Source organism: Corvus moneduloides, chromosome 14 (assembly GCF_009650955.1).
Source record: "Corvus moneduloides isolate bCorMon1 chromosome 14, bCorMon1.pri, whole genome shotgun sequence".
NCBI classification, from domain to species: domain Eukaryota; kingdom Metazoa; phylum Chordata; class Aves; order Passeriformes; family Corvidae; genus Corvus; species Corvus moneduloides.
In genome coordinates this window covers 821,094-836,234 of record NC_045489.1, presented here as the reverse complement: position 1 = coordinate 836,234, position 15,141 = coordinate 821,094, and the positions used below count along the sequence as shown (strand labels likewise).

Below are 15,141 nucleotides of genomic sequence, written 5' to 3'. Positions count from 1 at the left end.
AATGAGCCCTGGTCAGAGATAAACTTCTGTTCCTCTGGGATTATTCCCTTCCCTTGAAGTTGTGAACTCAATTAAACATACCTGAATCAAGCAGACAAAGGACCCCTGCCCAGCACTGCCTTTCCCTGGGCTGCCACCTCCCTTCCCTGTGCCTCTGTGTCAGTGCCAGCCTGGACACAGGGCAGGGGTCTCCTGGGGATGTGTCTGCCTCAGGGTGCCCCAGACTGTCTGCACTCAAGGGACATCCATGAGCTCGTTTGGGGAGGGCAACACATTGCTGCCAGCAGTGCCCATTGCTGCAGTCCCTAATTCAGCTGATTAACAGGGAGACCAGGACGGGGTACGGAGCACTAAGCAGTTCTCTTTATAACCCTAACAAGGCCCAGCAGAAATCATTAGCTTAAAGCCTGCCACTACGTTTAGATGAGTTTTATACAGATTTTAGGTGATTTTTACAGTCAGTTTTATGCTGTCCCAAAGCAGGAGGAGCATTTTCTGCTGCCCATGATCTACCTCAGCCTGATTCATGTGAAAACAGCTGTTTGGGAGCACTGTGGGTGCACTGCTGAGGGTGTTCACGTCCCTCACGGGCTCCTGCTACTGGGATGCTGCTGAGGCACCAGTACCTGCTGGGCTTCCCCTGCCCACACTGCTGTGTGCCAGCTGTGGGCAATGCTGGTGGCACACTGGCCTGGGACATGTGTGAGCCATTCCCCAGCTGATCCACCAACCTCTGCATTCAGGATCTGGGGACTTATACCACCGTAGTAGTGCCAGTGCATTCAGAAATGGAGCCATGAGTCATTAAAAGGGCTTTTTATTTCCTTATTACCACATTTTCATTGCATTCTCTCAACTTTCTGCCTTCCAAGAGCAAAAGTTATTTCATTTAGAAATGTTTATTAAAATGCAATGATATCTCAATACCACAGAGCTTGCTGTGGTCCCTCTTCAGCTACCCAGTCCATCCTCCAGCACCGTGCAGCCTCCCCAGCACGGCATCGTGCTCCCCTGGGTTAGGTGAGCCTCGTGGTTTGCTTTATCCAGTTCACGTACTTCGAGACCCTGGTGTAGATGCCGTATTTGCCTGGCAGGGCACATTCCTCTCCCCAGCTGGTGATGCCCGTGAGGAACCAGGTGCCCTCGATCTCCGTGGTGTAGGGACCCCCGCTGTCCCCCTCGCAGGTGTCCCTGCCCCCGGACGGGAAGCCTGCACAGAACATGTTGTGCAGGATGGTGGTGGAGGTGCTCTTGAGGCAGGTGGGCCGGTCAACAAAGGGCACCCTGAGGACCTGCAGGGTGGTGGCCGTGCGGCCGTGGAAGAGCTGTTTGCCCCAGCCACTGACCGTGCCGATGCCTTGTTTCAGCAGAGCGTTGGTGAACTCGCGGCTGCCCAGGCAGATGGGGGTGACGTAGCTGTTGAAGGTGAGGGGCTGGTCCAGCTCCAGGAGGGCAATGTCGTTGTGGTACTCGTTGACGGCAGCGTTGTACGTGGGGTGGGGAAGCAGTCTCACCACCTTACGCCACTGCTCTGTGTGGTCATCGCTCTCCACGTTGTGTTCACCTGCAGAGACAGATGTGACTCGGGCTGGGTCCCTCCACAACAGGACCACTGACCATGCCCTGGTGGTGCCATCCTGATGCGATTCCAGCCCAGCCCAGTGGCTGCAAAGTCTCACACTGCTCTGAGACTGTTCCTGGCCAGGCTGCTGGCTCCTTGTCCCAGGAAGCTGCAGGTTCCCTCACGTCTCAGGTCCCCGGCACAACCCAGGTTTGACACTGGGCACACACATCATCCTATCAAGCGCCAAAGATGCAGGCGCTTTTGCCAGAGTTAGCAGCAATGTGGCTGTTTTGGGGATTTAGCACCCTCACAGAGATGTAAGGGGATGTTGCCCTTGCAGCTACGGGGGCAAAACTCGCTGATGAAAAATCTTGGTTTAGAATAAATAATTTATTAGTGAAAAGAAAGCTTACCTCCGCTTTCTAAAACCACGGAGCCACGGGGCAGGATGGGGCGCAGCAGGGTACCAGCGCCATCCCTGATGCTCACAGGTGCCCCCGAGCCCGTGCCGCAGCTGCTCGCGGTCGCTGCCGGCAGCCGCAGGTGGCTGTGGCTGAGCTGCCGGCAGCCTGCTGCCTCCCCCCGCTTGTGTAACAGGCAGAGGGAAGGGAGAATGCTCCGTGCTCTCGGCTCGGTGGAGGGGCAGCACTTGGGGCCGCCCGCCCGCCGCCTGTGCTGACGGCTGGGGAGCAGGATGGCTTTTCCCGGCCGCTTTCCCGCAGCCCCGGGTGCGTTCAGCCCCTGCTGCGGGGCTCCTGCTCGCTCCGCCGCGCTCTCCAGGACGCAGCATCGCCTCTGAGCAGCTCCTGCGGCGCCCGGGCCCTGCCGTGCCTGCGGAGCCGGCCACAGGTGAGCGGGTCCTGCGGGCTCGGCGAGGGCTTTGGTTGGGCAGAGCGGGAATGTTAATTCCCTCCCGGGCTGTTTCTACAGTGTAAACGCAAGACAAACGTGGGGGAGACTTTCAGGTGGCTTTTCTTACGTTAGAGGTGCTTGCTACTGCTGGGGACCTGAAAATGTGATTCAGGGATGAAAGTGGAGAAGCAAAGAAGTGTAGGGGAGGGGAATGCTTCTTCCACACCCTGCTACAGATTTATTTTGCCTCTTAGGATGTTATATACAAAGCCAAACATTTAACGTGAATGGATGTGAAGGACTCAGATGTTGCCCATGGAGGGAACATGGTGCAGACACAAATTCAATAGTACTGGAGCCCTGCAAAATCATGTTTTGCTTTCCTGACTTGCTGTCTGGCCAAAATCCTGCCCTGGAAACCCAGTGGTGCCACAGAGCAGTGTGAAAGGAGTGTGAAGGGACTCAGCTGATAATGTGTACTAAATGCAGGGAGTGTGTGATGTGCAGGAGAGAGCCTGAAGGGAGAGGCAGTCTGCCTGCAGATGCAGCAAACACAAAACTTCTCATCAGGTGGAAATGTGCTTTTCTGGAGAGGCTGTTTTTGCACTTGGTATTTTGTACTTCCGCGCATCAGTGGGTCCAAGGCTGGGCTTTGTGCTGGGCTTTCCAGCAAAACTGCTGGGAAGCAGCAAAAAATACTGTGTGCAAGCTGTGGGCCTCCTCCTGCCAGCACCAGGCAGTAGTGCCCAGCCCCAAGGCACTCAGCCTCCAAGAGCCAGCCAGGCCCACTCAGGAGCTCAGCCTTATTAACAGGATGCAGCTGGAGCTGTTTTGATGAGCTCATTTGTGCAGGTATAAACTTAGTGTGTCAAGACTTAGGTAAAATGTCATTTCTGTCACCAATACATAACATAGTGCTTAAAGAAAAAGCATCAATCTCCCATGCCTCCTCTCAGTGCAGCTGGAGGCAATTACTGACCACATCACTGCTCCCCTCCTGTTCCTATCGGTGTAACCTATGTGAGATTCATACTGGGGAGACGCAAATGGTTTGGGGAAGCTGATTCTGCCACAGCAGTGGAAGGTGTCACCACCAGGCTCATCAAGGCCCCATGCTGAATTATCAGCAGGATGCTGAGCAGGGGGTCTGGCACAGCTGGGTACCACTAGTCAGACAGAAAAACCCTTTCTGAAGCAGATACAAATGTGATTTTTGGAGTAGCAGCATCATGTGTTGTGCAGCCCCTCCACAGAACCCCGTCTGACTCTCCAAGACCCCGCTGCACAAGCACACTTTCCCACATGCCAGCCCAGTTTCTCTGCCTTAATACATAAATTCTACTTACTGGCAAAAACGTAGGAGCAAAAGTAATCATCTTCTCCTTGCAAGGAGATTCAGGCTACTGCTGCCCCTCTTGAACCAGCAACACAAATCCATTCTGAGAGTGGTGGGAAAACAGTGTGAGCTCCAAGAAGAGCAGAACTCCCTAGTGAGGCCTGAGTGGCCAGCAGAGATAAAAATCCATCACACCAGCCCATGAGGCAGCATTTTAACTGAACTCCACTGGGCTTTAAAGCTGCCTAGATGAGCTTCTGGCTCAGGTGAGCCTGCCCGTGGCCAGGCTGAGCTGTGTTTACACTGCGGTCCAGCAGCTCTGTGGCTTTGGGACCAAGGCAGACCCAGCTCACTGCTCCTACCAGAGGTGGTGGCACCTGCAGGGACCAGACTGATGAAATGTTTTAACCTACAGCAGCCTGTGTCAGGCCCTAGAGCAGCGTGCGTCCTGCTGCTGCCCGTACCGCGGCCACAGTGCGCTGCGCCATGCACTGTCCAGCCGGTGCCAGCCCTGCCCCGTGCCCCTCCCCTCCTGCCCAGGGTGCTCACCTGCCACGGCACTGAGGTTGTGGGTGTACCCTGGCTTCAGGCAGTGCGCCGCCGTCACCACCCACTTCTCATTGATGATGGACCCACCGCAGAAGCCCAAGCCATAGCTGTTCACCAGCAAAACCTGTGGGAACAGGGAGAGCACGCCCAGGGCTCTGTGTAAACCTGGACCAGTGGAAGGTGGCCCTGGTCACAGCAGGGGGTTGGAACTAGATGATCTTTAAGGTCCCCTCCAACCCAAACTGTTGGATGATTCTATGATCTGGTGAAACTTATGGAGCCAAAAAATGAGTTGTATTGCTCCTTGAAAAACTCCTTTCCCTCAGCCTTCAGCTTACTTTTGGTACATTCATGGACTGCTGGGCAATCTGGTGCTGTAGCTCAACCCTTTGTGTCTCACCAGGTAAAGCTGCTGTGACTGACTCCTGGCTTTTTTTGCCAGGGGAGAGCCCCATCCAGGCGAGTTTTGTTGCTGTGGCATTAAACTGTGTACAGAAAGAAGCTGTGCTCCTGTTAGGCTTCTCAGGAAACCAATCTAACCTCAGGGACAGGCTTTGGGTATTTAAAAGTAAGATGATCCTGTACTCAGAACACGACTGCTGGGGTTACAGATTTGCAGAAGCAGCTGGTACCTGCCAGGGCACCTCTCCTTTCATGCTCTCTGACCCGCCGACAACCCGTGTGCCCGTCCTGAGCACGGGGGTGATCCTCGTGGTGGCAGCAGTGCTGGTTTCCGTGGTGTTGTCAAGCACCTCGTCATGGGCATCGTCAGGGTCGTTGCCAGTGATGTTCCAGTGCTCGAAGGTGTTCATGGAGCGGGTGAGCTTCCTCTTGGCCTCAGGAGCCGTGATCCTCCCGCAGGGATAGGGCACTGGAAGAGAAAGAGCCACAGCTGTGACTGGCTGTATCACACTGAGTGACAGTGACCAAAGGAGCAGGGCAGGAGGCAAATGCTGCCCCACCTCAGCACCGTCTGGGACCAGCACAGGGCTGTGGGCTGACCACGTGTACCCTGTGCACACGGGCCTGTGCCTTGGAGCCACAGTGAGGGTGATTTGTAAAAGTAGCAAAAGCATAGGTTGTTTCTGGGCTTTGGAAACGACACCTGAACAGCTTTAAAAGTGAAAGAGGCTTGTGTTGAGCGTGCGTGCCTGACGGGCCGGGACAGCTGTGCCTGCTCTCGGCCGGATGCTGTGCTGCATACCTGGGAATCCTGGGCTGGGCAGCCGGGCACTTGGCCGGCATTTCTACAGCAATGACTCCAGAACAATAGGGAGCCAGCTGGGAGAGGGCAGGAAATGATGTCTGCCAATTGTACAGATAATCCTGCTTGGCACCAAGGTGAGGAACACATTAATAAACTCTTCCTAGAGTTGTATATTTTCTCTGTTAATGAAGATCTCATCTGTAGGCTCGTTTCAGACGAGCTCTTCCCATTCCTCTCCCACGCAGTGTGTGCCGAATTCCTGCTGGTAGTGGCAGTCAAAATAGTAAATAGCACCAGGCATTGTCTTTCATCTGAAAAGCTTTCAGAAGCACTGAGCAAACAAACATTAGTGTAAAATCAGATGTGAGTGTGGCCTACTGAGACTTCATCCTTTATTTTTAAACAGTTCACTTTAGGAACAGGACTTAGATGAGTGTTGAGTGATGGAAAGTGGTGCCTGCAAGGTTAGCCTATGAAAGGAAGTTTTCAGAGCCAACAAAAGCTGTGCTTTTGCAGGAAGGGCAATCACCCAACCTGAAAGATGATCTTCTTGCTAACTGAAAACCTTTCTGGTCCAGTGAAAGTGATACGGCATGTTGGGCAACACAGGCCTGAGCTCTTGAGGATCTCTTTTAACAGGATTCCTAGCCTAGGATACTTCCTACACTGACTGCTGACAGCCAGCACGTTCAGGAGGTCAAGGTCAACCTTGCTGTAGCTGTCAGAGCTCACCTGTGCAGGTACCTGCATGCAAGCTTGGGTGTGCAAACCCGCTGCACTCAGGTGTTAGAAATGTGATAGCATCAAATGTTAAACTGACTTCAGATGACAAAATATTTATCTGCTCAGTGTCTTCTCTGCCAGATGTGCTTCTGAGATGTTCATGCCCAATTAATTTGCTGTGTTGTGGTGGGTTGGGTCTGCACGTGTCAGTGTAATGGTCTAGGAGCAGGGTAAAGCTGGGGAATATAACAAGAACCAGCTATTCCTTAGCCCTTTGTGAAGCTGCAGCCTCAAGCAATGCATTTTCCTTCCACCCCACTCAGTATAACAGCTAAGCCAGAGTCTGTTCTCACTGAGGGTCTCTGCAGATACAGTGCTGGGAGGACAGCACCACCACAAAGCTTCACTTGTACCCACCCAACTCAGGTAATTATAAAACACTGGGTGATGGCCAGCCGTGAAATGAACCATCAGAAGGATTCACAGTAAGCAAAATCTTTTGTTCTGAAAAGTTCAGAGCATCCTCAGTGTAGAATCAGTAACTAACTAGTAGCTCCCACTGGAAGAACACGGGAGCTCTGGTTGGGTGCTGGTGCGGCTGAATATCAACTTTCTGCCTTCAGAAAACTCCTGATCCATATTTAGAACTGTAAGATGGCTGCAGGTAGGAGAGGAGCCTGTGTGAGCAGCTATCTGAAACAAGCATTTGCCCTTGAACAAATTCCTGGACAACTACCCTCCCTCTCCACCCACCTAGGCTAAAAAAGGGATATTTACATTGAATCCTTCCAGCCAGACCCCGCAGCTGCCCTCGGGAAAGTGCAGGGTCGGGCTCTACATTTGCTAAGCAGGAAAACATGCAACAAGGTTTCCAACAGGATATTGCATGTCTATGAAATTCATGTCTCTAAATCTAGAACATGACCTTGAACACTTTAACCCAAATCTCTTAAAAACAGTTTGAAAGTTAACCTGTAGGTTCGCAGGACTTTCCATCTTCGTGAAGTTTATAGCCAGCGGCACAGGAACACACAACCTTCTGCGGGGGGTCATGACTGCAAAAGTGCTTGCAGCCTCCATTTTTAATAGCACAAGTGAAGTCTGAAAAAATTAAAATGAAGTTGTGAGAGCTCTTTTGAAACACAAGTGGTCAGAGATTTGTTGAGACTTGGGGTTTTGGGCTCAGTAACCCCCTGTGTTGGATCCAGACTATGGAAAACAGATGATTGTTTGCAAGGACACGGGGAAGAAGGACAATCCCATCCCTGCTCACAGTGAGGGAGCAGCAGGCACTTCTTCGAGCAGGCAGGTTGGGGAGTTCATAGAGCCCCACAGAGCCCTGGCACAGCCTCCTGTCTCCAACAATGGCATGCTGTCTGAAATTTGGCAGCCTGACCCTGAAGGACTCCTGCAAATATTTGGTCACAAGCCACGTGATTTCCCCACTGCTGGGCTGCTTTCCCCATGCCGTGCTTATGGCAGCGGGGGAGAACACCACACACCAGTTTGGAGCAAACCCTGCACCCAGGCAGGGCTTCGCACTGCGATTATTGCTGGGCTCTGAATTAAAACTTTAGGACAAGCCTTATGTTCTTCCTGACGTACGAATCAGTCGTCATAGCCTGGCTTGGAAGACCCATTTCAGCAGGATGTGTGATGAAACAAGTCCCAGCCTGAGGCAGAGAGAGATGTCCATGACTTGCACCTGTCCTTTCCCCCCCCACCTCTCACTCCTCTGTGGTGGGAACACCTTGGAGGTGGGAAACCACAAATCTGCAGAGGCCCTTGCAATTCTCAGTGAGTTTTCAAATAACTTCACAGCAGATTAACTCCACTCCTACTTCCTCAAGGACACCTCCCTTCCTGTAGCCATTTTAATGCCATCATTTACTATTTTTACAGAGCTCTTCTTCATGCCTCACTTCCAGCTCTATTTTTGCTCCTGTCTCACTTCCCCAAGAAATTTGCAATGAGACTATTTAAATTTGATGCAACTTTGAAATGCTCTTTTTAACGTACGCTCTTCTCTTGCCAGAGCAGAAATACAACTAGAAAGAGAATCTTTTATTAGTGCAGTGAGTCTAGCACATTATGCGAGTTGCACAGCCCCTGATTATATTATAAGAGCTGAATATCCCTCTTGCTTAAATTATCAGCTGTATGGTTTTCATAAACTCCTAAACCCATCAGGAAAATATTTGCCTTTTATTTGCCTTCAGAATCAAGGTTTCTGCTGATACTTATAATTATTAATTAAGCAGAGTGCCATTGAGAGGAAGCTGGGATAATCCTGCCCTGCCCAGCACCTGCTGCCCAGCCTGGCATGAGAAAGGGAAAGGGGAGTGGGAGAATGGGGGCTCCATGGGGGTCTGTGGGAAACTGCTGCTCTCAGCAGGTGAGCAGGTTGTCCCTGAGCGAGCAGTCCTGGAAAGGCTTGTGCTGGGGACATAAAGGAAGGGCTCTGTGTCAACATTTGCCCTGGCAGCCACAGCTGAACAAAAGACCTTGAGCCTGAGTCTCCACTGAACCCTCCATAAGAGCAGGTGCTTGGCAGAGGTGGAACTGGGGCTGCACTGGGGGCTGGGAAGGACCAGAGATATCCACTGCAGTATCCCTCTGCAATCTCCAGTGCCAACAGGCTGAATTTACACTTTCCTGCAGTGCCTCACAGCAAAGCAAAATGAAACAGCCCCCGACAGGGTGAGACTCTGACCCCATTTGATCCCATGGGGTTTCAAGCAGAGCAGCACAGCCACTGGAGGAGCCCCTGGTACATACCTATCTCACAGTTCTTGCCTTCATACCCAGCTGGGCACCAGCACACGTAGGAATTTATCTGGTCCTTGCACACGGCTCCGTTTTTGCAGGGATTGGGGTTGCACTGATCTCCATCTTGGAGAGAAGACAGGAGAGTTAACAAACACGAGCGTCCTCCACGGCTGGTGCCCACCACGTGCTGGAGCCTTGCTCTGTGCAAGCTGAACAAGAGACAGCACAGCCTCCTTCTTTATAACGGAGAATCAGTCAGATCCTGGCAGCCAAGTGCGCACCAGACAATGTCAGCGCTGGGGCGACAGCAGCAGCAGCAGTTACTGCAGTCCCAGATGTGTCCCCTGTGGGCTAATTCTGCTCATTTCAGCAGAACCCCTCTTCAGTCACCCTCATGCAACATCTCAACAGGACCTCAAGTCTTGGCCAAATTAGACAAGTTTAGAAGGTTTGCTACTTCAAGAGTGCTGTAAGTGTCCTAACCTGGATTGTTTTAGCACTAAGGCTGCTCTGTGAAAGTTTGGGTCTGTCCACTGTGGTTTGGAGACCTCTCTGCATGCTAGGATTGACAGTCTTCATCATTGCTCTTTCTTTCTCAGTCCTGTACTGCTATTACCTGGTCTAAATTTTTCCTTTATGTGCCAGGGCTTTTATTTGCACAGCTGCCTCCAGCTGAGGACCTGAGGCTTTAATGAAAATACTCACTAGTGCAAAACTGGTGATCTAACACTTTGGAAGGGTAAACCAGTGATGTTAAATGACAGGGGATGCCCTTTGAAATACTTGAGCCAGGGCATGGAGACAGGGGAAGGTCTTGCTGTGTTTGTGTCTGCCAGTAAGTGTGGCAGTTAATGGGGTTTTCAGGAATGGGCTGGAATGCAAACGGGAACAAAATGGTTTGGGCTCACCTGAGTCATGGTGCCGAGGTTTGCACATAAGGTGAGGGCTGCAGCTGTTGCTGCTGCCTGGTGAGGGCAGTTGGGTTTGGGTGCTGTGCGAGGGGTGAGCTCCTGTGGGCTGCACTTGTTGGGAATAGCTTGCACACTGAACAGTAAACCAGGCACTTCGGATGACAGAGGAATATATGGCATTCCTTATTTTTGATGAGCTAATTTGTTACAGTGGCAGGGAAACAAATGCAGTGCTGAGTTTCATCAGTTGTTTTTTCAGAGGACAGTCCTACAATGCAAATGTAATGCTTTTATTTTATAGTCTGGACTGAGTAATCTGAATTATTTAAGGCTTTCTAGTGAGATGTTCTGGGCACTTTGCCAATCTACGAAAGAGTTCATTTATTGAAATGTCCTTAAAATTAGTTACAGATGTTGTAGTGGGCATTGAAATCTTTTTGTTAAGAGACCAAGGAGTCTTTGGGGATGGAGACTGAAAGGAAGAAATAGATGTGGAAAGAAAACAGTGAAGTTAAGGGTCTGGGAGCAATGGTGTGAATTGCAAACAGCTGTTCGCTATGATCATGTTGAGTCTCCACTTTAATATGGCATTTCTAGGGATTCACACTGTGCTTTTGCAAGGCTGTGCCTTATCTGGAGATCTCTGCTTGAGAACAGAGCATTTGCTGTTTGCTGAAGGGGTGTTAATTACTGCTGTGGTATTTTACTCTGTAACACAGCTGAAGCTGAAGCCCAGAGCGTGACCTGGGCTCAGTGAGATCCAGTAGTTTGCCTGAACTGGTTTTGTTCCATGAGGTTATTGAAATTCATTCAAAAAACCCCTGCTTGAACAAATAAAGCGCTAAGACATCTTTTTTTTTTGTTGGCTTGCCATTTCTATACCAATGGGACAGGCCCAGGCTGGGTGGCTGCAGGATTTGGAGTGCAAGGCTCTGACTGGCTCTGTCATAACACAGTTTCTGGATGCTGAAATACATTTGTTACAGTAACATCAGCTCTTTATGCACTGAGAGAGGAATATTAGACATTAGAACATGAAGAAAGCAGCTCTTACCAATGTATGTTTGCCAAAACTGCATCTGCAAAGGGAAAAAAAAAAAGTTTTCTTTGATTTCTAATTTCTGGGTACTGTCTGATGGCAGTAGTACTGGGATGGCTCCAAAGATGAAGGAAAGCACTTGCAGGGAAATCACCACCTCCATAATCCCAGTGGTGACTGATAAAGCTTCTAAAGCAGTTCCCCAGCCCAGGTGATGGAGCACAAATGAGAATCAACCATGCCAGATGCTGCCCTTGGCCCTTTAAGTTTTCTCCTTGCTGTTTCCTCCTCTGCCCCCTCTGTGCGCACCTGAAGGGCCCGTAGAGGTGTGGGCTGGAGGGAACAAGGTGCTGCCATTTTGCAGCAGCAATACTCACCGTCCTCTCTTCGTTTTCAAACACTTCTCGGGCTTCTTCATAGCTGCACTTTTCTTCTATGCACTCCCTCTCGAGGTTCCCAGGAATAACCTCTTCCAGCCTGTTTGAGTTGGCTCTCCTTTGCCTCTGCAGAACCGAGCTTGCCTCTTTGTTCTCGATGAACACTGCAATTGGGGCAGAAACAGGGGCTGGGGAGACGCCTGTGCCGTGGGTGCTGCAGCTGGGATGGGCTCTGCTCTCCCAGAGAGCCCTTTCCAGGTGTGCAACCCCTGTTGCCCCATGGCCAGGGACATTTCAGGAGGGTTATTGTGGACCTGAGGTTTCTTTATTGCCCAACTTCAGTGCAATCCAGAGGATCAAATCTGGAGAGCCAAATGTCAAAACAGTCAATAAGCAGAAAGGACTGATGGCAAGAGGGTGATTGGAAGTGCTGAAGTTTGATGCTTAAAATACCCTAAAGCAGATGGTGTGAGAATCTCCCATCACAGATGCACAGACTGGAACAAGCTGTTTGAGAGGGGAAAATAATAGGCTTTTTCATGCTGCTGCTTGGTGAGGTCTTGTTTGGACACAGAAATTGTCCTGCTCTAACTGCATGTGCCCGTGCTGGCTGTGAAAGGCCATTTGCCTCCGCAGCAGCTGTGGCCCTTGGAAGCTAGGGGCCATTTACTCCCCTCCCTGCCCCTCATCCTTGCCCACGCCGCTGTGTCCCAGCATCTCCTGCTGCCAGGAGGGGTGACACGAGCCTTCCTCAGCCCCTGGGCCACGTCCTGGCAGCGGGGTGTTTGCATCCACCTCCAACAGCGGCCCCGCTCCCGGGCACGGCCTCCGGCGAGAGCTGCTGGCACTGCAGGGCCCGCAGGCCGGGTGGGATGGCCACAGCCACTGCGGCCACCAGCCTTGCCGTGGTGGCTGCCTGGTGAGGGGCAGTCCCCTGATGGTGCTCCCACGGGTGTTCTCCCGGCAGGGCCAGCAGCAAGGGCCAGCGGCAGGGCCAGCAGCAAGGGCCAGCAGCAAGGGCCAGCGGCAGGGCCAGCGGCAGCGGCAGTCCTGTGGCAGCCCCCGGCAGGGTTTGCTCCTGACCCAGCTCTCGGAGAACCCCGCCCGTGGAACACATCATTCACCCGGGGCTGTCCCTGCTTTGCTGCCGCAGCCTCTCCTCGCTCTCCAGCGTCCCGCAGCTAGCTCAGCATGTCCCTTTTTGTCACCAGATGGCACGGTGGAGCAGCTCTCGGAGCCGTGGTGGCCGCCCGGGACACGGACCCTCATCTGGGGGCTCTGTGCAGGACGGGGTCGGGCACGTGTTGGACTGGCCCCACTGAGGGCTGGGGACACCATGAGCTTGGCCAGGCAGGGAGACAGGAGACCGAGGGACACGCACCAGCCACCCGTCCCTTCTCGTGGCCCAGTCCTGCTCCCGATGCGGAGCAGAGCCCAGCCCTGCTGAGCCTGCAGATGAGTTCAGTGGAGCTCTCCTGAGCCCCAGGCAGGTTGGTCTGATTGACCCAGGCCACTTACAGTGCAAGGAGCCCCTTCACTGACAGGTGTCTCTGCAAGGGAACTAACAGCTTTGGCAGGGCTTCTAATCCCTGTGCAGCAAGCTTGCCCTCTGCCTTCCTCATGCTAGCACGGTTTTGGTTAAAATGAAGTGTGTTAAAATCCTGACCTTAGTTTGGCAGTAGACATTGATGAGTAAAGCACTTCTGATGAAGCCAGGCTTGTTCCAGACACCGCATCCCCTGCAGGGTTGTGCTTTACGTGTGGGACATGAACAAGCCCAGGCCACCCACCCTGACCTGCCCCCTTCTCCTCATGGCATGGGCTGCAGCCTCTGGCTTTACCCCAAGCTGGGCAGAAGAGGCTCAGGTGGGAATGACAGAGCAGCCCCCCTGGTTTTGTGCCCTCTCCACGTGCTGAATGCCCAGGAAGGCGGTGCGGGGGCAGCTGCACAGGGCCCTGCGTGCAGCGAGGCAGCGAGACACGCTCCTGCAGCTCTTCCTGGTGGGAGTGCTGGGCACCTGCTGCAATTAACCCATTTAATGGAGAGAATTCATTTTAATGAATGCAGCTTTACCTCCTGTCAGGTCCCTCTAGGCTCCATTGCTTACTGATCCCACACGCTGCTTTACAAGCAAAACTTGATTTGGACTGAAGGCTGCAGGCCCTGTGGGGTGACAGGAGTGGCACTCACCAGGCTGAAAACCATCCACACACTGAGAATACACTCACACACCATTTACCAGCCTCTGAACCAGGATCTGAGAAAGTGAGACAGGTCTGGCAGGACACACCTGTCTTGTCCGCTGTATTTTATGGGGGGTGCACCTGGGTGGGTGGTGGCAACAGCATGAGGTTCTGCTCACTCTTCATTGCTAAGCAAATATTTTAGAAAGAGCCTTTTAAAAACTTGTTTCCAGCAATGTTTTAATGAAAGAAGAAGGGGCAGCCTTGCAGCAAACAAGAACTCACACTGGATGTGAAGCAGCCTCTGCTGGAGCTGTTGCTGCTACAGATAAATCAAGCAACAGCCTGCATTACTATGTGTGATTGCCCACATCCATCAACTGCTCTGTCTTGTCTACAGCTTTGGCTGCATCCTACAGTCTTTGTTAAAATCACGCTGGGTTTGGCTTTAAACAATCCTCGCAGTGGCAAATCCAATGAGTGTTTTATGGATGTGAGCACTTGTTTGTTCTCCAGGACAAAGTGATGGCACATGAAGAGGTGTGACTGTCACCCACCAGCAGCGCTCTCCCCTTTTCCCCTTCTGTGTGTGCCTTCTAAAATGGCTGAATCCAGCCCTGACAGCTTAAAGTTGCAAAAAATCTAAGAAAAAAAATCCATTCTTAAAATTAATCCCTGTGACACATGCTGTATAAAATCAGCATAAAAGCTATTATTTCATTCCCCCGGAAAAGAACCAGAGCTTTAAAGAGGAGCTATAAAATGCAGCAATGCCTCTGAGCTGTTGTCTCTTACAAGACTGCACAAGCTGTCCCACTACCAAGTGACAAACTGTCCCTTTGCCAGTGTCTGTGACACCCTGTACCCAAAAGTGAAGGATTTGCTCAGTTTTAAATGAACTCACCTGTGTTTTCATCACCAAAACAAGCTCCCAGAAGACAAATGGAGAGTAGGAGGGAGATATTTGCCATCTTCTTCCCACTGCCCAGACCTCTTGCTGACAGCTTGTTCGGGTGGCGGAGCTCAGTCAATAGTTCCAAAGTGCAAGTGCTTGTTTACTGACTCTGGGTAACCCTTTAATTTAAGGTCCCAGATGTTCCAGTTCCCAGCAAAGCCAGGTGGATGTTCTGCTACCATCAGTGCCAGGGAAGCCCACGGTGTGTTCTGTGGCACCGGGGGGGCTCACAAGCTGGCAAACGCTGTCCCAGGAGCCTGGGTCTGTGCCCTGCTGGATGTGCCGGTGTCTCCCGGGCTGGAGCACCAGTAGTTGCTCTGGGGCTGCCGTCGCCCTTGGGTAGTTGTTAAAGGTTTTCCTCGAGCTTATGAACCATAAGTTCTGTGCACTCAGTCCAGAAGATTAAGAACGTTCTTTTGTGAGGCAAAGGGCTCAGACATTTATGGTTCATGGGTATTTGGGGTTACCTCTGTGTGCAACACAGACCCATCAGCTGCAGCTGAAGAAGAGATGCTGGATATGAGTAGCAGCCTCGTGAGCTCCGTCTTGTCTAGGTGGAAAAAATCCTTTTTCTTCCTTTTCTTGAGCAAACAAAAGGTCCTGAAACCTATAATTCATCTTGTTTCTTCTTGCTCCATTTGAAATGATCTTTATTCATCACTGACAGTAGCTTTT

General features: G+C 51.8%; 1 protein-coding gene across 1 annotated transcript; it reads right to left on the bottom strand.

The window, feature by feature from the left end:
* Positions 1-801: 801 nt before the first annotated feature.
* On the bottom strand, positions 802-14,542 carry F9 (coagulation factor IX). Its single transcript, XM_032123716.1, has 8 exons — positions 14,416-14,542; positions 11,328-11,491; positions 10,966-10,990; positions 9,010-9,123; positions 7,204-7,332; positions 4,934-5,172; positions 4,302-4,425; positions 802-1,564 (listed from the first exon to the last, which is right to left on the bottom strand). The coding sequence occupies exons 1-8, from the start codon at positions 14,480-14,482 to the stop codon at positions 1,017-1,019; spliced, it is 1,410 nt and encodes a 469-aa protein (XP_031979607.1). The 5' UTR covers positions 14,483-14,542; the 3' UTR covers positions 802-1,016.
* Between the last annotated feature and the right edge of the window lie 599 nt (positions 14,543-15,141).

Coding starts and splice junctions, on each gene's coding strand:
- F9 (XM_032123716.1), bottom strand. CDS start 14,482: ATGGCAAATATCTCCCTCCTACTCTCCATTTGTCTTCTGGGAGCTTGT. Junction 10,991..11,327: donor TTGAAAACGAAGAGAGGACG/GTGAGTATTGCT, acceptor TTCCCTTTGCAG/ATGCAGTTTTGGCAAACATA. Junction 1,565..4,301: donor CAACCTCAGTGCCGTGGCAG/GTGAGCACCCTG, acceptor CTGTCTCTGCAG/GTGAACACAACGTGGAGAGC.